Source organism: Cololabis saira, chromosome 11 (assembly GCF_033807715.1).
Source record: "Cololabis saira isolate AMF1-May2022 chromosome 11, fColSai1.1, whole genome shotgun sequence".
Taxonomy (NCBI): domain Eukaryota; kingdom Metazoa; phylum Chordata; class Actinopteri; order Beloniformes; family Belonidae; genus Cololabis; species Cololabis saira.
This window is the reverse complement of record NC_084597.1, coordinates 1,355,142-1,375,597: the sequence shown is the minus strand read 5'-3', so window position 1 is coordinate 1,375,597 and position 20,456 is coordinate 1,355,142. Positions and strand designations below refer to the sequence as shown.

Here is a 20,456-nt window from a genome sequence, read left to right as displayed (position 1 = left end):
TTTATTCAAGCTTTTTTAAAGTAATAAATAATGAATTAAAAATTGTTATTGAATTCATATTCGTCTTTCCTGGTTGAAATGTTCCTTTTATGAGTTTAAGTTTGTTTTAAGGTATATGAATACAGGATGCTGCAGGTATTTTAGATGATTTATCAGGTAATTGCTTACATTATTTATTACTATTCAATGGTGATTCATTACTCTAACATTTTTTATTTATTTGTTTTAAAATAAATACCCAGAAAAGAATTCTGGGTATGGGTCTCTGTAAAGCGTCTAGAGACAACTCTGTTGTATTAGACGCTATATAAATAAAATTGAATTGAATTGAATTAAATTGTTGCAATGGAAAGCCGAAATGATATATTCAAATGTACAGTTACTCACGAGCCAATTCCCTGTCAGGATATGAGAAACCATTAAACACTCCTAACAAGCTGAAATTACACAAGTATTGTTGCAAGTACTCGAACAAATTAATCAATGATAACCGCAGTTGGTGATTAATGTAATAACTGGTTAATTAGTCATTTAATTTAACTCGTGTTAAATATAAATACATTGGTAATTTGAGACTTTTATAACTTTGAGTTGATGTAACTGGAGTTATTAAATGAAATTCAAGGACATTTCAATGTTATTCAATGGATACTTAACTAAATAAATCAAAACATAAGTCATAAATCAACCTCAGGAATCATATTCCTTAGATGTATCGTGGGTTAAATGCATGGATCTATAATATTTAAATGCCAGCAGCCAGTAGCTAACGGTACCGTTGCTAACGGTAGCTCGCACGTGCTAAATAGGTTTTAGCTCGTGCAGTCGTGAGCAGTTCTAGCTGAGGATTGGAACACACAACAGTAGTTGACAAAAGCTACTTCTACACCATTCATTTTCAACTATTTATTGACAGAAGTATCAGATCCCGGAGCTGTTGGAGCATGGTCATGGATGTATTATAAAACATGGTTCGGAGTGTTTACATGTTGCATGTCGTGTCCGCTACGCCACAGGAACATCCGGCACATTTACTGAAGCAAACACGTTAAAAAATGTACGTTGTAGTGTCCGAAATCTCCCCTGGTCATCCCCTATGTGTATATGTAGTGTACACTATGTAGGGAGTAGGGAGTGAGTGAACGAGTGGATGATTTCAAACACAGCTTGTGTTTAAATGAGACGTTGTAATTGCTGTTTGGAGTCGGCTGAGATTAGAGGTTAAAGTTGGGGGGAGCAGAGGGGGCGGGGCCTGATAGGGGGCGGGGCCTGAGAGGGGCGGGGCCTGAGAGGGGCGGGGCCTGAGAGGGGCGGGGCCTGAGAGGGGCGGGCCCTGCGAGGGGCGGGGGGGGCAGAGGGGGCGGGGCCTGAGAGGGGGCGGGGCCTGAGAGGGGCGGGGCCTGCTGTTTAGTGGGAGTGAGATTAGAGGTTAAAGTTGGGGGGGAGCAGAGGGGGAGGGGCCTGAGAGGGGGCGGGGCCTGAGAGGGGCGGGGCCTGCTGTTTAGTGGGAGTGAGATTAGAGGTTAAAGTTGGAATGAGACGACTGACGTCAACAAACATGCAGCTGAAGACATTTAAATGTTGAGCAAAGAATGATTCATCGTTTTTATCCGTGCAAAGTTTTTTTACAGAGATACAAAAAGGACATTGATGTGGGTCTGCTCATTCTGTAAACTGTCTGCAGAAGATTTATGTCATTTATTTTGGTCTTGTCCCGTCTCGTGTATTTTTTGGCAAGATATCTGCTCATTAATTTCACATCATATTGACTCTGATTTCTCCCTCTCATATGACAATGTATTGTTTGGATTTATTTCTTACTCCTCTAGCAAAGCAAATAAATACTACATCATCAATTTAATTCTGTTACTTGCAAAATTTCATATTCACAAATCAAAATTCTCTAATCACATACAATCTTTCCCGGCCTTTAAAAATGAATTCAAACAATACATTTCAACAATCCAATATTCTAAAAATAGTAAAGCCATCCGAACCTCTGAGTTATGCACTAGATATAAAATATTTTAAGTTTAAATGTTGAGCAAAAAAACCTCCTAAATGAAGGTTTCCATTTAGGATCAGAAACTATTATAGGAAAAAGAGGGAAAAAAGAGGGAAAAATAGGAAAGAGAGGGGGAAAACAGGGAAAAAAGGAGGAAAAAGGAGGAAAAAGGAGGAAAAAGGAGGGAAAAAGAGGAAAAATATAAGAACAAAACAAGGGAAAAAAGAGGGAAAAAAGGAGAAAAAAGAGGAAAAAATGAGGAAAAGAGAATGTCGAGGAAAAAAAGTCAAATAGTATAGTGTAGTGGATTACATAATTCACTACGGAACCCTCTGCGGGTTCATGTGGTTCCGCCCGGATAGGGCGAGTGACGGACGTTACGCTAGCGGTTCAGTGTTGTTGTGGTTTGAATCATAGACATATAATATATATATATATATATATATGTATATATGTCTATGGTTTGAATGGCTGATGTTAATAAACGGCTCGCGCCTTCATTCAACATTCATACTCCGCCTCCGACTCCCGTTCTTCGGCACCACAATAGTATAGTAATAATATAATATAGTATAGTATACTATATTATACTATATTATACTATAGTATAATATAGTATAATATAGTATAGCAGGGCTCCAGACTGCGACCAAATGCTCGCATTTTGCGACCAAAATTTGAGTATGTGCGACTGAATGTCATGTCCACTCACACACGTGAGACCAGTAAATCTGCCAGTGTTTTTTTTTTTTTTTTTTTTTTTTTTTTTTACACGTTAAACGTGGAAGGAGTGCGTCAAGGAACCGCATATTTGCAGGCCAATGAGTGTGAAAGGGAATGAGTCGGGGGATCTATTCATTTATTTTTTGTTTTCGTTTAATTTCACCAGCTCAAAGCAGGTATTACGCCCGGACCACATTTAATGCGACACAACGCGCTGCCGCCGCGGCGCGCACATAAAGTTAGAAGAAAGAGATGGCGGTATGTTTGGTTTTAGTAACATGCTCAGGCCATGAGTCTGCAATGGCCCAGACGGGAGACACATGTAGCTCAGTGCTTAACTTTTATTTTTAATCCACTCTATATTCTTCTGGTTGTTCTCCGATATGCTCCACTAAAGCCTGAATTATGGTTCCGCCTTAAATCGACGCAGAGCCGCCGTCGTAGCCTACGGCGGCGGCTCTGCGTTGTTGTAACGCGGAACCATAAATCATCTTCACCCGGTAAAGAAAAAAAAAAAAAAGAAAATGTTCTCCAATACAGCAGGATCATCATTTTATTTTGAACACTGCAGAAACTCTAACTTAAAACGTAACTAGAACTTAAAATGTGCTTGACACAAATGAAAGTTAAATTTTAACACGTGGTAAAAACACCTAACCTTTAAGTGATGTGTGTTGTCAGGTGTAATGGCATTTTTAGGTTAGAAATAAGAACATTTCTTGGTAAGATCCTTAGTTATTTGAGTGAATCAGTGAATTTGGTCGACTGGTGTAAGTTCAGGGTTTTAGTAAAGACACAAGTAGGGAAATGTTATTGGCCAGTACACCCAATATTTGTACATTTGTTAAGTACTGTGTTTAACAGTTACATTCATGGCTGAAAGGTTACTAAGCACTTTGTTACCAAGCACTTTTTTATCATGTGAATGTATGTTTTTTTTATTTATAATGACAGCAATGGTGCTGTCAGTTTACTTTATGTTGCAGCATCTTTAAAAGTGCACAATAAAATGTAACACTGCATTTGAAACAGCACATTGTGGTAATTCATTAATCTATTATGAAATACGTATTACTAATACACTGAAATGTAGTAGAAATGTAAACATTTGGTTAGCGTGTCGATAAACGATGTGCGCTCCTAAAATTTCTGATTGTGCCCCTAAAAATGTTCAGTTAGGGGCTACTGTATTATATTATATATATTATATATATAATACTATACTGTGCTCCTAGTGAAAAAAGTTAGTCTGGAGCCCTGTATAGTATAGTTTTATTGTGAAGGGTCTGCCCCGGAAGTGGCTCCAGCTCCGTGGTTTTATTGTGAAGGGTCTGCCCCGGAAGTGGCTCCAGCTCCGTGGTTTTATTGTGAAGGGTTTTCCCATGGATGTATTATAGAAACTGGATTGGAGACTAAAAATGGCCGCCCATTCATTTCAATGCATTCTGCTCAGCCAGCGCATAAGCCGAAAAAATCTCTGACTTCCGGGTTTACTTCCGCGTTGTGCGGCCCATAGAGCATGCGCAGTTGAGTCACCTCCCATGATGCTCTGGGGCCTCCCATCATGCCCCGGGGCAATGACGCGAATATTAATATAATATGTATTAATATAATATCTTAATTAATGTATATTATTACATGTATAGTATTACATATATTATTAATGTATTAATATAATATAATTACATAATATATATTAATATAAACATCCATGAATGCACGGACACGGCTGTGACGTCAGCCGTGACGTCACGCCCAGAAAGAGACTTTTCTTTTACTTTTCTGGCCGTTATAAAACATTTTTGACGGATATAAAGTCCATGACTTAAAAATATAGAATACAAAGATTAGTAATAGCCGGTGATTACAGCTGGAGGTTCCTGTGAACAGTTTTAGAGGACGATCTTTTACTATTGCGGTCTATGGGAAAAAAGCTTTCTGGGCCGCATGGGGTTTTCTGTTGCAGTACCGCGGCTGGACACTGGGGGAAACCGGCGCTGCTGAGTGGAGACCGGGGGCCTGGGTTAACTGCTGGGGGGGCGGGGCCTGGGAGGGGGCGGGGCCTGAGAGGGAGCGGGGCCTGCTGTTTGGAGTGGGAGTGAGATTAGAGGTTAAAGTTGGAATGAGACGACTGACGTCAACAAACATGCGGATGCTGAAGATGTTTAAATGTTGAGCAAAAAAACCTCCTAAATGAAGGTTTCCATTTAGGATCAGAAACTATTATAGGAAAAAGAGGGAAAAAAGAGGAAAAAAAGAGGAAATCAAGATGAAAAAAGAGGAAAAAATAGGAAAGAGAGGGGGAAAACAGGGAAAAAAGGAGGAAAACAGGAGGAAAAAAGGAGGGAAAAAGGAGAAAAAAAGAGGAAAAAATAGGAAAAAAGGAGGAAAAAAGAGGAAAAATATAATAACAAAACAAGGGAAAAAAGAGGGAAAAAAGGAGAAAAAAGAGGAAAAAATGAGGAAAAAAGAATGTCGAGGAAAAAAAGTCAAATAGTACAGTATAGTATAGTTATAGTATAATATAGTATAGTATACTATATTATACTATAACTATACTATAGTATAATACAGTATAATATAGTATAGTATAGTTTTATTGTGAAGGGTCTGCCCCGGAAGGGGCTCCAGCTCAGTGGTTTTATTGTGAAGGGTCTGCCCCGGAAGCGGCTCCAGCTCAGTGGTTTTATTGTGAAGGGTCTGCCCCGGAAGCGGCTCCAGTTCCGTGGTTTTATTGTGAAGGGTCTGCCCCGGAAGCGGCTCCAGTTCCGTGGTTTTATTGTGAAGGGTCTGCCCCGGAAGCGGCTCCAGCTCCGTGGTTTTATTGTGAAGGGTCTGCCCCGGAAGCGGCTCCAGCTCCGGAGAATCAGCGGCTCGTCCTGCTCCTTCTCCCCGCCGTTAGCGCTCCTTCCCCCGGCCACTCTCGCTCCGTCCCCCCGCTGAACCCCCCGGTCCTCCGGCCCTTCTCTCCCCGGTTCTCCGGCCCCCAGGCCGGGATGTCACGGCCGCGGCTGCCGCTCTTCTGGACGGATTTTTGGACGGATTTGTGAGATTTTTGTGGACGGATTTGTGAGATTTGTGAGCAGCAGCATCTTTAATTTGTGGAGGTTTTTCTGCTTCATTAAGGAGGTGAGAGGCGTCTGCACGACCTGCATTTATCACCTTTATCTGCCTTATTTATCCTCCTTTCTCTCATTTATTACCTTTATCTGCGTAATTTATCCTCATTTTTCTCATTTACAGCCTTTATCTTTGTTATTTATCCTCCTTTATTACCTTTATCTGCGTTATTTATCCTCCTTTTTCTAATTTATCACCTTTATCTGCCTTATTTATCCTCCTTTATTACCTTTATCTGCCTTATTTATCCTCCTTTATCACCTTTATCTTTGTTATTTATCCTCCTTTATTACCTTTATCTTTGTTACTTATCCTCCTTTATTACCTTTATCTTTGTTATTTATCCTCCTTTATTACCTTTATCTTTGTTATTTATCCTCCTTTTTCTCCTTTATCTTAGTTATTTAAACCAGAGCTGTGTTTATTTGCTGGATTCAGTTATTTATTTGATTTATTTGATGCCTTTATAATATAATATAATATAATATGAACCAGTTATATATATATATATATATATATATATATATATATATATATATATATATATATATATATATATATATTATATGTGTGTGTTTTATATGTTTTTTTTTGTATATATATTTAAACAATTTTTTTTATATATATCTATTTTATTAAAAACCTAAGGTGTATATATATATATATATATATATATATATATATATATATATATATATATATATATATATATATATATTTTTTTTTTCTTTTTTTTTTAAGATTTAGAGTTTTTGCAGCGTTTCCATCTGCTTTCCTTCAGTTCTGTGTGTAAAAACAAACACCTTTTTGAATTTAAAGCAATGTTTTTAACGAGCGTTATCTGAACATTAACGAGCGTTATCTGAACATTAACGAGCGTTATCTGAACATTAACGAGCGTTATCTGAACATTAACGAGCGTTATCTGAACATTAACGAGCGTTATCTGAACATTAACGAGCGTTATCTGAACATTAACGAGCGTTATCTGAACATTAACGAGCGTTATCTGAACATTAACGAGCGTTATCTGAACATTAACGAGCGTTATCTGAACATTAACGAGCGTTATCTGAACATTAACGAGCGTTATCTGAACATTAACGAGCGTTATCTGAACATTAACGAGCGTTATCTGAACATTAACGAGCGTTATCTGAACATTAACGAGCGTTATCTGAACATTAACGAGCGTTATCTGAACATTAACGAGCGTTATCTGAACATTAACGAGCGTTATCTGAACATTAACGAGCGTTATCTGAACATTAACTATAGGGGTGGGTTAAAAATATCGATATATCGATATTTTATCGATATGCATGTGTAGGAACGATTCTCGATACATAAATCCAAGTATCGATTTAAAAAAAAAAAAAAAATGTTTTTTAAATTTTTTTTTTTTTTTTAATCCCGATTTTTTCCCCCCATTTCATCACCCAGTGCTCCTTCCTAAGTCAGTCCTGGACATTGCTCCATCTACCAACCCCGGGAGTTCCTGCACCGAGCTCAAGTCTCCTCCTTAACCTGAGGAGTGAGCAGGCTGCTTCTTTCACCAGGCAGGGTGGGGCTTCTCTGGGGTTTCTCTGGGGATTCTCTGGGTTCCTCTGGGGTTTCTCTGGGGTTTCTCTGGGGTTTTTTCTGGGGCTTCTCTGGGGATTCTCTGGGGTTTCTCTGGGGTTTCTCTGGGGTTTCTCTGGGGTTTCTCTGGGGTTTCTCTGGGGCTTCTCTGGGGTTTCTCTGGGGTTTCTCTGGGGTTTCTCTGGGGATTCTCTGGGGTTTCTCTGGGGTTTCTCTGGGGTTTCTCTGGGGTTTCTCTGGGGTTTCTCTGGGGTTTCTCTGGGGTTTCTCTGGGGTTTCTCTGGGGATTCTCTGGGGTTTCTCTGGGGTTTCTCTGGGGTTTCTCTGGGGTTTCTCTGGGGTTTCTCTGGGGTTTCTCTGGGGTTTCATGGGGTTTCTCTGGGGTTTCTCTGGGGCTTCTCTGGGGTTTCTCTGGGTTTCTCTGGGGTTTCTCTGGGGTTTCTCTGGGGTTTCTCTGGGGTTTCTCTGGGGATTCTCTGGGGTTTCTCTGGGGTTTCTCTGGGGTTTCTCTGGGGTTTCTCTGGGGTTTCTCTGGGGTTTCTCTGGGGTTTCTCTGGGGTTTCTCTGGGGTTTCTCTGGGGTTTCTCTGGGGTTTCTCTGGGGTTTCTCTGGGGTTTCTCTGGGGTTTCATGGGGTTTCTCTGGGGTTTCTCTGGGGCTTCTCTGGGGTTTCTCTGGGTTTCTCTGGGGTTTCTCTGGGGTTTCTCTGGGGTTTCTCTGGGGTTTCTCTGGGGATTCTCTGGGGTTTCTCTGGGGTTTCTCTGGGGTTTCTCTGGGGATTCTCTGGGGATTCTCTGGGGTTTCTCTGGGGTTTCTCTGGGGTTTCTCTGGGGATTCTCTGGGGTTTCTCTGGGGTTTCTCTGGGGTTTCTCTGGCCGGACGTGGCGCGTGGAAGGATCATGTTATTCCCTTATTGTAACCAGAAAATCGATATTGAATCGAATCGTATAGTATCGTATGGTCTTGGGACCTGGTGTATGGGAATCGTATTGTATCGGGAGGTCAGTGATGACACCCAGCTCTAATTAACGAGCGTATCTGAACATTGTGACCCGTCGTCGCTGCTTGACCTGGTTTTTAAACTCGTCTTTAGTAAATGTGAGTTAAATGTGAGCTTCAGCCGCCGTGAGAAGGAAATCTGGGACAGATCGGTCCAAAAAAAGGTGACGGTGTTGGCACAGTTTCTGCTTCCATCGTCCCAACGTCTATTCATATGAAAGTAGGACATTTGTGTCTTAAACAGTCAGACTTTGTGGGGAAAGTCACCGGAGTTAAACCTCTGAATATTGACTTTAGGCCTGTCCCCCACTACCCCTCGCTTTCTTCACTAACCCTAAACGTTACCGTTCCCGTGAGGGCAGTGGTTCCCACTTCCTCTTTCACCTAGGGGGAGTGGGCATCACAAGGGGGAGTGGTTATGAATGTAGTCCAGGGGTCGGCAACCCAAAATGTTTTAGATCCATATTGGACCAAAAACACAAAAAACAAATATTTCTGGAGCCGCAAAAAATGAAAAGTCTTGTATCAGAATTAGAATGAAGGAAACACATGCTGCATGTTTCTATATTAGTTAGAACTGGGGGAAGATTTTTTTTTTCATTATGCACTTCGAGAAAAAAGTCGAAATGTCGAGATTAATGTTGAAGTACAATCTTGAGAAACAAGTCAAAATGTAGAGAAAAAAAGTCAATTTCGTGAATAAAGTCGAAATGTCGAGAAAATGTCGAAATTTGGAGAAAAAAGTCGAAATGTCAAGAAAAAAGTCAAAATTTCGAGAAAAAAAGTCGAAATGTCGAGATTAAAAAGGAAAGGAAACAGGAAGAAAAAATAGAAAAAAAAGAGAAAAAAGGGAAAAAAAGAGAAAAAAAGAAGAAAAAAGAAAAGAAAAAAAGAAGAAAAAATGGAATAAAAAGGTCAAACTTTTTTTTAAAGCTCAAGGAGCCACCAGGGCGGCGCTAAGGAGCCGCATGCGGCTCTAGAGCCGCGGGTTGCCGACCCCCGACCTAGGGGGAGTGTGTTATTTAGGGGGAGTGTGTTATTTAGGGGGAGTGGGGTTAGGGTTAGTGGCCATAACGAGGGCGGGTGGTTATGAATCTGGCCCTTCACAGCGAGGGTTTTCAGATCCTCACTAGCCGACCGAGGGCCAGAAACATTTCCCAGAATGCTTTTCGTTGTCATTTGCGAACTGAATAAAAAAAACCAAACAAGGCGGACATTTCTTATTTTTTAGTGAATAAAATCAATATTTTGAGTTAGTTTCTGCATAAAAATGCGTTTTTGATTACATTTCTAGCGAGAAATATATATTTTACTTTCATAATATTCACTCAGTGAATGTACATAATCACTCGTTTGGTCGTTGTTGTGAAGATCACGCCAGAATAAAGGCTGATTTACGGTTCCGCGTTACACCAACGCAGACCCTACGGCGTAGGTTACGCAGCGACGCGTGCCGTACGCCGTCCCCTACGCCGTCCCCTACGCCGTCCCCTACGCCGTCCCCTACACCGTACCCTACACCGTCCCCTACGCCGTACCCTACGCCGTACGCCGTCCCCTACGCCGTCCCCTACACCGTACCCTACGCCGTCCCCTACACCGTACGCCGTACCCTACGCCGTCCCCTACACCGTCCCCTACGCCGTACCCTACGCCGTACCCTACACCGTACCCTACGCCGTCCCCTACACCGTACGCCGTACCCTACGCCGTCCCCTACACCGTCCCCTACGCCGTACCCTACGCCGTACCCTACACCGTACCCTACACCGTACCCTACACCGTCCCCTACGCCGTACCCTACGCCGTACCCTACACCGTACCCTACACCGTACCCTACGCCGTACCCTACACCGTACCCTACGCCGTCCCCTACGCCGTCCCCTACGCCGTACCCTACGCCGTACCCTACACCGTACCCTACGCCGTACCCTACGCCGTACCCTACGCCGTCCCCTACGCCGTACCCTACGCCGTACCCTACACCGTACCCTACGCCGTACACTGTACCCTACACCGTACGCCGTACCCTACACCGTACCCTACGCCGTACCCTACGCCGTACCCTACGCCGTACGCCGTACCCTACACCGTACCCTACGCCGTACCCTACACCGTACCCTACGCCGTACCCTACACCGTACACTGTACCCTACACCGTACACTGTACCCTACACCGTACACTGTACCCTACACCGTACGCCGTACCCTACACTGTACCCTACGCCGTCCCCTACGCCGTACCCTACGCCGTACCCTACGCCGTACCCTACGCCGTACCCTACGCCGTACCCTACGCCGTACCCTACACCGTACCCTACGCCGTACCCTACACCGTACCCTACGCCGTACCCTACGCCGTCCCCTACACTGTACCCTACACCGTACGCTACACCGTACCCTACGCCGTACCCTACGCCGTCCCCTACGCCGTACCCTACGCCGTACCCTACACCGTACCCTACGCCGTACCCTATGCCGTACCCTACGCCGTACCCTACACCGTACCCAACGCCGTACCCTACGCCGTACGCCGTACCCTACACCGTACCCTACGCCGTACGCTACTCCGTACCCTACACCGTACCCTACGCCGTACGCTACGCCGTACCCTACGCCGTCCCCTACACCGTACCCTACGCCGTACCCTACACCGTCCCCTACGCCGTACCCTACGCCGTACCCTACACCGTACCCTACGCCGTACCCTACGCGTCGATTTAACGCGGAACCATAAATCAGAACATAAACCATGCAGTGACGTAGCAGCTACATTTAGGGGTAGTGCTGAAAGTAGGAGTAGTGGGAGTATTGGGACTGGCCCCTGGGAAGATTACAAGGGCCTAAAATCTGTGGCTTCTTTTTTAAGGGTAGTGATAGTGAGGGAGGGCTAGTGGTAACGAGGGAGGGCTAGTGAGAGTGAGGGAGGGCTAGTGGTAGAAAGTAGGGGGTGTTGGGACTGGCCCTTTGTCTCTCTCTGGTTCCACCTCAGGTTTGGGCTTGCCGCCTTTCAGGGTCAGTACAGTGGTTCATGGTGTGGGCCGCCCCGGGTATGAAACGGTGGTAAAAGTTAACCGTACCGAGGAACTAGGGCTGGGTGATATGGACCAAAAGTCATATCTCCATATTTTCTAGCTGAATTTTGATACTCGATATATATCCATAGTTTTTCTGTGCCATAATTAGGGTTTCCCCCAAAGCATTATAGCATAGCATCTCTGTTAGCATCTCTGTTAGCATCTCTGTTAGCACCTCTGTTAGCACCTCTGTTAGCACCTCTGTTAGCATCTCTGTTAGCACCTCTGTTAGCATCCCTACCCCTAAATGTTGCCGTCCCCGTGAGGGGAGTGGTTCCCACTTCCTCTTTCACCTAGATCAGGGGTCGGCAACCCAAAATGTTTTAGATCCATATTGGACCAAAAACACAAAAAACAAATATGTCTGGAGCCGCAAAAAATGAAAAGTCTTGTATCAGAATTAGAATGAAGGAAACACATGCTGGATGTTTCTATATTAGTTAAAACTGGGGGAAGATTTATTTTTTTCATTATGCACTTTGAGAAAAAAGTTGAAATGTCGAGAAAAAAGTCAAAATTTCATGAAAAAAGTCGAAATGTCGAGATTAAAAAGGAAAGGAAACAGGAAGAAAAAATAGAAAAAAAGAAAAAATGGGAAAAAAAAGGGAAAAGGTCAAACTTTTTTTTAAAGCTCCAGGAGCCACCAGGGCGGCGCTAAGGAGCCGCATGCGGCTCTAGAGCCGCGGGTTGCCGACCCCCGACCTAGGGGGAGTGTGTTATTTAGGGGGAGTGTGTTATTTAGGGGGAGTGTGTTATTTAGGGGGAGTGTGTTATTTAGGGGGAGTGTGTTATTTAGGGGGAGTGTGTTATTTAGGGGGAGTGTGTTATTTAGGGGGAGTGTGTCATTTAGGGGGAGTGTGTTATTTAGGGGGAGTGTGTTATTTAGGGGGAGTGGGGTTATTTAGGGGGAGTGTGTTATTTAGGGGGGTTAGGGTTAGGGTTAGTGGGCATAACGAGGGGGAGTGGCTGAATCTGGCTCTTCACAGCGAGGGTTTTCAGATCCTCACTAGCCGACCGAGGGCCAGAAAAATTTCCCAGAATGCTTTTCGTTGTCATTTGCGAACTGAATAAGAAAAACCAAACATGGCGGACATTTCTTATTTTTTAGTGAATAAAATCAATATTTTGAGTTAGTTTCTGCATAAAAATGCGTTTTTGATTACATTTCTAGCGAGAAATATATATTTTACTTTCATAATATTCACTCAGTGAATGTACATAATCACTCGTTTGGTCGTTGTTGTGAAGATAACGGCAGAATAAAGGCTGATTTATGGTTCCGCGTTACACCAACGCAGAGCTACGCCGTAGGTTACGCAGCGACGCGCGCCGTACGCCGTCCCCTACGCCGTCCCCTACGCCGTCCCCTACGCCGTCCCCTACGCCGTCCCCTACACCGTACCCTACACTGTACACCGTACCCTACACTGTACACCGTACCCAACGCCGTACCCTACACTGTACACCGTACCCAACGCTGTACCCAACGCCGTACCCTACACCGTACCCTACACTGTACGCCGTACCCTACGCCGTACCCTACACCGTACCCTACACTGTACGCCGTACCCTACACCGTACCCTACACCGTACCCTACACTGTACGCCATACCCTACACCGTACCGTACGCCGTACCCAACGCCGTACCCTACACCGTACCCAACGCCGTACCCAACGCCGTACCCTACACCGTACCCAACGCCGTACCCTACGCCGTACCCAACGCTGCACCCTACCCTACGCCGTACCCAACACCGTACCCTACGCCGTACCCTACGCCGTACCCTACGCCGTACCCAACGCTGCACCCTACCCTACGCCGTACCCAACACCGTACCCTACACCGTACCCTACGCCGTACCCAACACCGTACCCTACGCCGTACCCTACGCCGTACCCTACGCCGTACCCAACGCTGCACCCTACCCTACGCCGTACCCAACACCGTCCCCTACGCCGTACCCTACGCCGTACCCTACGCCGTACCCTACGCCGTACCCTACACCGTACCCAACGCCGTACCCTACGCCGTACCCTACACTGTACGCCGTACCCTACACCGTACCCTACGCCCTACGCCGTACCCTACACCGTACACTGTACCCTACCCTACGCCGTACCCAACGCCGTACCCTACGCCGTACCCTACGCCGTACCCAACGCCGTACCCTACACCGTACACTGTACCCTACACTGTACGCCGTACCCTACGCCGTACCCTACGCCGTACCCTACACTGTACACTGTACCCTACACTGTACGCCGTACCCTACGCCGTACCCTACGCCGTACCCTACACTGTACGCCGTACCCTACGCCGTACCCTACGCCGTACCCTACACTGTACGCCGTACCCTACACCGTACCCTACGCCCTACGCCGTACCCTACACCGTACACTGTACCCTACACTGTACGCCGTACCCTACGCCGTACCCTACACTGTACGCCGTACCCTACGCCGTACCCTACGCCGTACCCTACGCCGTACCCTACGCCGTACCCAACACCGTACCCTACACCGTACCCAACGCCGTACCCAACGCCGTACCCTACGCCGTACCCTACGCCGTACCCAACACCGTACCCTACACCGTACCCAACGCCGTACCCTACGCCGTACCCTACGCCGTACCCTACGCCGTACCCTACACTGTACGCCGTACCCTACGCCGTACCCTACGCCGTACCCTACGCCGTACCCTACGCCGTACCCTACACTGTACGCCGTACCCTACGCCGTACCCTACGCCGTACCCTACACCGTACACTGTACCCTATGCCGTACCCTACACTGTACGCCGTACCCTACGCCGTACCCTACACCGTACACTGTACCCTATGCCGTACCCTACACTGTACGCCGTACCCTACGCCGTACCCTACGGCGTACCCTACGCCGTACCCTACGCCGTACCCTACGCCGTACCCTACGCCGTACCCTACGGCGTACCCTACGCCGTACGCCGTACCCTACGCCGTACCCTACGCCGTACCCTACGCCGTACACTGTACCCTACGCCGTACCCTACGCCGTACCCTACGCCGTACACTACGCCGTACCCTACGCCGTACGCCGTACCCTACGCCGTACCCTACGCCGTACCCTACGCCGTACCCTACGCCATACACTACGCCGTACCCTACGCCGTACCCTACGCCGTACCCTACGCCGTACCCTACGCCGTACGCCGTACCCTACGCCGTACCCTACGCCGTACCCTACGCGTCGATTTAACGCGGAACCATAAATCAGAACATAAACCACGCAGTGACGTAGCAGCTACATTTAGGGGTGGTGCTGAAAGTAGGAGTAGTGGGAGTTTTGGGACAGGCCTGGGAAGATTACAAGGGCCTAAAATCTGTGGCTTCTTTTTTAAGGGTAGTGATAGTGAGGGAGGGCTAGTGGTAGAAAGCAGGGCTAGTGGTAACGAGGGAGGGCTAGTGGTAGTGAGGGAGGGCTAGTGGTAGTGAGGGAGGGCTAGTGAGAGTGAGGGAGGGCTAGTGGTAGTGAGGGAGGGCTAGTGGTAGTGAGGGAGGGCTAGTGAGAGTGAGGGAGGGCTAGTGGTAGAAAGTAGGGGGGTGTTGGGACTGGCCCTTTGTCTCTCTCTGGGTTCCACCTCACGTTTGGGCTTGCCGCCTTTCAGGGTCAGTACAGTGGTGTGGGCCGCCCCGGGTATGAAACGGTGGTCAAAGTTAACCGTACCGAGGAACTAGGGCTGGGTGATATGGATCAAAAGTCATATCTCCATATTTTCTAGCTGAATGTTGATACTCGATATATATCCATAGTTTTTCTGTGACATAATTAGGGTTTCCCCCAAAGCATTATAGCATAGCATCTCTGTTAGCATCTCTGTTAGCATCTCTGTTAGCATCTCTGTTAGCACCTCTGTTAGCACCTCTGTTAGCACCTCTGTTAGCATCTCTGTTAGCACCTCTGTTAGCATCCCTACCCCTAAATGTTGCCGTCCCCGTGAGGGGAGTGGTTCCCACTTCCTCTTTCACCTAGATCAGGGGTCGGCAACCCAAAATGTTTTAGATCCATATTGGACCAAAAACACAAAAAACAAATATGTCTGGAGCCGCAAAAAATGAAAAGTCTTGTATCAGAATTAGAATGAAGAAACACATGCTGGATGTTTCTATATTAGTTAAAACTGGGGGAAGATTTATTTTTTTCATTATGCACTTTGAGAAAAAAGTCGAAATGTCGAGAAAAAAGTCAAAATTTCATGAAAAAAGTCGAAATGTCGAGATTAAAAAGGAAAGGACACAGGAAGAAAAAATAGAAAAAAAGAAAAAATGGGAAAAAAAAGGGAAAAGGTCAAACTTTTTTTTAAAGCTCCAGGAGCCACCAGGGCGGCGCTAAGGAGCCGCATGCGGCTCTAGAGCCGCGGGTTGCCGACCCCCGACCTAGGGGGAGTGTGTTATTTAGGGGGAGTGTGTTATTTAGGGGGAGTGTGTTATTTAGAGGGGAGTGTGTTATTTAGGGGGAGTGTGTTATTTAGGGGGAGTGTGTTATTTAGGGGGAGTGTGTTATTTAGGGGGAGTGTGTTATTTAGGGGGAGTGTGTTATTTAGGGGGAGTGTGTTATTTAGGGGGAGTGGGGTTAGGGTTAGTGGCCATAACGAGGGCGGGTGGTTATGAATCTGGCCCTTCACAGCGAGGGTTTTCAGATCCTCACTAGCCGACCGAGGGCCAGAAACATTTCCCAGAATGCTTTTCGTTGTCATTTGCGAACTGAATAAAAAAAAACCAAACAAGGCGGACATTTCTTATTTTTTAGTGAATAAAATCAATATTTTGAGTTAGTTTCTGCATAAAAATGCGTTTTTGATTACATTTCTAGCGAGAAATATATATTTTACTTTCATAATATTCACTCAGTGAATGTACATAATCACTCGTTTGGTCGTTGTTGTGAAGATCACGCCAGAATAAAGGCTGATTTATGGTTCCGCGTTACACCAACGCAGAGCCTACGCCGTAGGTTACGCAGCGACGCGTGCCGTACGCCGTCCCCTACGCCGTCCCCTACGCCGTCCCCTACGCCGTCCCCTACGCCGTCCCCTACGCCGTCCCCTACGCCGTCCCCTACGCCGTCCCCTACGCCGTCCCCTACGCCGTCCCCTACACTGTACGCCATACCCTACACCGTACCCTACACTGTACGCCATACCCTACACCGTACCCTACACTGTACGCCATACCCTACACTGTACCCTACACTGTACGCCGTACCCTACACCGTACCCTACACTGTACGCCATACCCTACACCGTACCCTACACTGTACGCCGTACCCTACACCGTACCGTACGCCGTACCCAACGCCGTACCCTACACCGTACCCTACACCGTACCCTACACTGTACGCCGTACCCTACACCGTACCCTACACCGTACGCCGTACCCTACACCGTACCCAACGCCGTACCCTACGCCGTACCCTACGCCGTCCCCTACGCCGTCCCCTACACCGTACCCTACGCCGTACCCTACACCGTCCCCTACGCCGTCCCCTACACCGTACCCAACGCCGTACCCAACGCCGTACCCTACGCCGTACCCAACGCCGTACCCTACACCGTACCCTACGCCGTACCCAACGCCGTACCCTACGCCGTACCCTACGCCGTACCCTACACCGTCCCCTACGCCGTCCCCTACACCGTACCCAACGCCGTACCCAACGCCGTACCCTACGCCGTACCCAACGCCGTACCCTACACCGTACCCTACACCGTACCCAACGCCGTACCCTACGCCGTACCCTACACTGTACGCCGTACCCTACACCGTACGCCGTACCCTACACCGTACCCAACGCCGTACCCAACGCCGTACCCTACACCGTACCCAACGCCGTACCCAACGCTGCACCCTACACTGTACGCCGTACCCTACACCGTACCCTACGCCGTACCCTACGCCGTACCCAACGCCGTACCCTACGCCGTACCCTACACTGTACGCCGTACCCTACACCGTACCCTACGCCCTATGCCGTACCCTACACCGTACACTGTACCCTACACTGTACGCCGTACCCTACGCCGTACCCTACACTGTACGCCGTACCCTACGCCGTACCCTACGCCGTACCCTACGCCGTACCCTACGCCGTACGCCGTACCCTACACCGTACACTGTACCCTATGCCGTACCCTACACTGTACGCCGTACCCTACGGCGTACCCTACGCCGTACGCCGTACCCTACGCCGTACCCTACGCCGTACCCTACGCCATACACTACGCCGTACCCTACGCCGTACGCCGTACCCTACGCCGTACCCTACGCCGTACCCTACGCCGTACCCTACGCCGTACCCTACGCCGTACCCTACGCCGTACCCTACGCCGTACCCAACGCCGTACCCTACGCCGTACCCTACGCCGTACCCTACGCCGTACCCTACGCCGTACCCTACGCGTCGATTTAACGCGGAACCATAAATCAGAACATAAACCACGCAGTGACGTAGCAGCTACATTTAGGGGTAGTGCTGAAAGTAGGAGTAGTGGGAGTTTTGGGACAGACCTGGGAAGATTACAAGGGCCTAAAATCTGTGGCTTCTTTTTTATGGGTAGTGATAGTGAGGGAGGGCTAGTGGTAGAAAGCAGGGCTAGTGGTAACGAGGGAGGGCTAGTGGTAGTGAGGGAGGGCTAGTGGTAGAAAGTAGGGGGGTGTTGGGACTGGCCCTTTGTCTCTCTCTGGGTTCCACCTCACGTTTGGGCTTGCCGCCTTTCAGGGTCAGTACAGTGGTGTGGGCCGCCCCGGGTATGAAACGGTGGTCAAAATTAACCGTACCGAGGAACTAGGGCTGGGTGATATGGACCAAAAGTCATATCTCCATATTTTCTAGCTAAATGTTGATACTCGATATATATCCATAGTTTTTCTGTGCCATAATTAGGGTTTCCCCCAAAGCATTATAGCATAGCATCTCTGTTAGCATCTCTGTTAGCATCTCTGTTAGCACCTCTGTTAGCATCTCTGTTAGCACCTCTGTTAGCACCTCTGTTAGCATCTCTGTTAGCACCTCTGTTAGCATCTCTGTTAGCATCTCTGTTAGCACCTCTGTTAGCACCTCTGTTAGCACCTCTGTTAGCACCTCTGTTAGCATCTCTGTTAGCACCTCTGTTAGCACCTCTGTTAGCACCTCTGTTAGCATCCCTACCCCTAAATGTTGCCGTCCCCGTGAGGGGAGTGGTTCCCACTTCCTCTCTCACCTAGATCAGGGGTCGGCAACCCAAAATGTTTTAGATCCATATTGGACCAAAAACACAAAAAACAAATATGTCTGGAGCCGCAAAAAATGAAAAGTCTTGTATCAGAATTAGAATGAAGAAACACATGCTGGATGTTTCTATATTAGTTAAAACTGGGGGAAGATTTATTTTTTTCATTATGCACTTTGAGAAAAAAGTCGAAATGTCGAGAAAAAAGTCAAAATTTCATGAAAAAAGTCGAAATGTCGAGATTAAAAAGGAAAGGACACAGGAAGAAAAAATAGAAAAAAAGAAAAAATGGGAAAAAAAAGGGAAAAGGTAAAACTTTTTTTTAAAGCTCCAGGAGCCACCAGGGCGGCGCTAAGGAGCCGCATGCGGCTCTAGAGCCGCGGGTTGCCGACCCCCGACCTAGGGGGAGTGTGTTATTTAGGGGGAGTGTGTTATTTAGGGGGAGTGTGTTATTTAGGGGGAGTGTGTTATTTAGGGGGAGTGTGTTATTTAGGGGGAGTGTGTCATTTAGGGGGAGTGTGTTATTTAGGGGGAGTGTGTTATTTAGGGGGAGTGGGGTTATTTAGGGGGAGTGTGTTATTTAGGGGGAGTGTGTTATTTAGGGGGAGTGTGTTATTTAGGGGGAGTGTGTTATTTAGGGGGAGTGTGTTATTTAGGGGGAGTGTGTTATTTAGGGGGAGTGTGTTATTTAGGGGTAGTGTGTTATTTAGGGGGAGTGTGTTATTTAGGGGGAGTGGGGTTATTTAGGGGGAGTGTGTTATTTAGGGGGAGTGTGTTATTTAGGGGGAGTGTGTTATTTAGGGGGAGTGTGTTATTTAGGGGGAGTGTGTTATTTAGGGGGAGTGTGTTATTTAGGGGGAGTGGGGTTATTTAGGGGGAGTGGGCATAACGAGGGCGGGTGGTTATGAATCTGGCCCTTCACAGCGAGGGTTTTCAGATCCTCACTAGCCGACCGAGGGCCAGAAACATTTCCCAGAATGCTTTTCGTTGTCATTTGCGAACTGAATAAGAAAAACCAAACATGGCGGACATTTCTTATTTTTTAGTGAATAAAATCAATATTTTGAGTTAGTTTCTGCATAAAAATGCGTTTTTGATTACATTTCTAGCGAGAAATATATATTTTACTTTCATAATATTCACTCAGTGAATGTACATAATCACTCGTTTGGTCGTTGTTGTGAAGATCACGCCAGAATAAAGGCTGATTTATGGTTCCGCGTTACACCAACGCAGAGCTACGCCGTAGGTTACGCAGCGACGCGCGCCGTACGCCGTCCCCTACGCCGTCCCCTACGCCGTCCCCTACGCCGTCCCCTACGCCGTCCCCTACACCGTACCCTACACTGTACACCGTACCCTACACTGTACCCTACGCCGTCCCCTACGCCGTCCCCTACACCGTACCCTACACTGTACACCGTACCCTACACTGTACCCTACGCCGTCCCCTACGCCGTCCCCTACACCGTACCCTACACTGTACACCGTACCCTACGCCGTCCCCTACGCCGTCCCCTACGCCGTCCCCTACGCCGTACCCTACGCCGTCCCCTACGCCGTCCCCTACGCCGTCCCCTACGCCGTCCCCTACGCCGTCCCCTACGCCGTACGCTACGCCGTACCCTACGCCGTACGCCGTACCCTACGCCGTACCCTACGCCGTACCCTACGCCGTACCCTACGCCGTACCCTACGCCGTACC

At 47.4% G+C, this 20,456-nt stretch overlaps 2 protein-coding genes across 2 annotated transcripts in view; one reads left to right on the top strand and one right to left on the bottom strand.

Moving 5' to 3' along the window:
* Window positions 1-1,422: 1,422 nt before the first annotated feature.
* Window positions 1,423-18,684, bottom strand: LOC133454841 (uncharacterized). The gene is made up of 5 exons (XM_061733565.1): window positions 18,589-18,684; window positions 15,461-15,512; window positions 7,405-8,299; window positions 4,698-4,811; window positions 1,423-1,564 (listed from the first exon to the last, which is right to left on the bottom strand). Exons 1-5 carry the CDS (start codon window positions 18,682-18,684, stop codon window positions 1,423-1,425), a joined length of 1,299 nt encoding a protein of 432 aa, XP_061589549.1.
* scai (suppressor of cancer cell invasion) overlaps window positions 5,601-20,456 on the top strand; it is a 72,404-nt gene continuing 57,548 nt past the window's right edge. The window contains 1 exon segment of the mRNA XM_061733223.1: window positions 5,601-5,857. The gene's annotated coding sequence lies outside the window, so the exon portion shown is untranslated.

What these genes read in the sequence shown, in the direction of transcription:
- LOC133454841 (XM_061733565.1), bottom strand. Translation starts at nt 18,684, where the DNA reads ATGCTAACAGAGGTGCTAACAGAGGTGCTAACAGAGGTGCTAACAGAG. An exon ending in TAACAGAGGTGCTAACAGAG is followed by an intron (nt 15,513 to 18,588) that starts GTGCTAACAGAG and finishes CCCCTGATCTAG; the next exon opens with GTGAAAGAGGAAGTGGGAAC. An exon ending in TCCCCCAGTGTCCAGCCGCG is followed by an intron (nt 1,565 to 4,697) that starts GTACTGCAACAG and finishes AAATGTCTTCAG; the next exon opens with CTGCATGTTTGTTGACGTCA.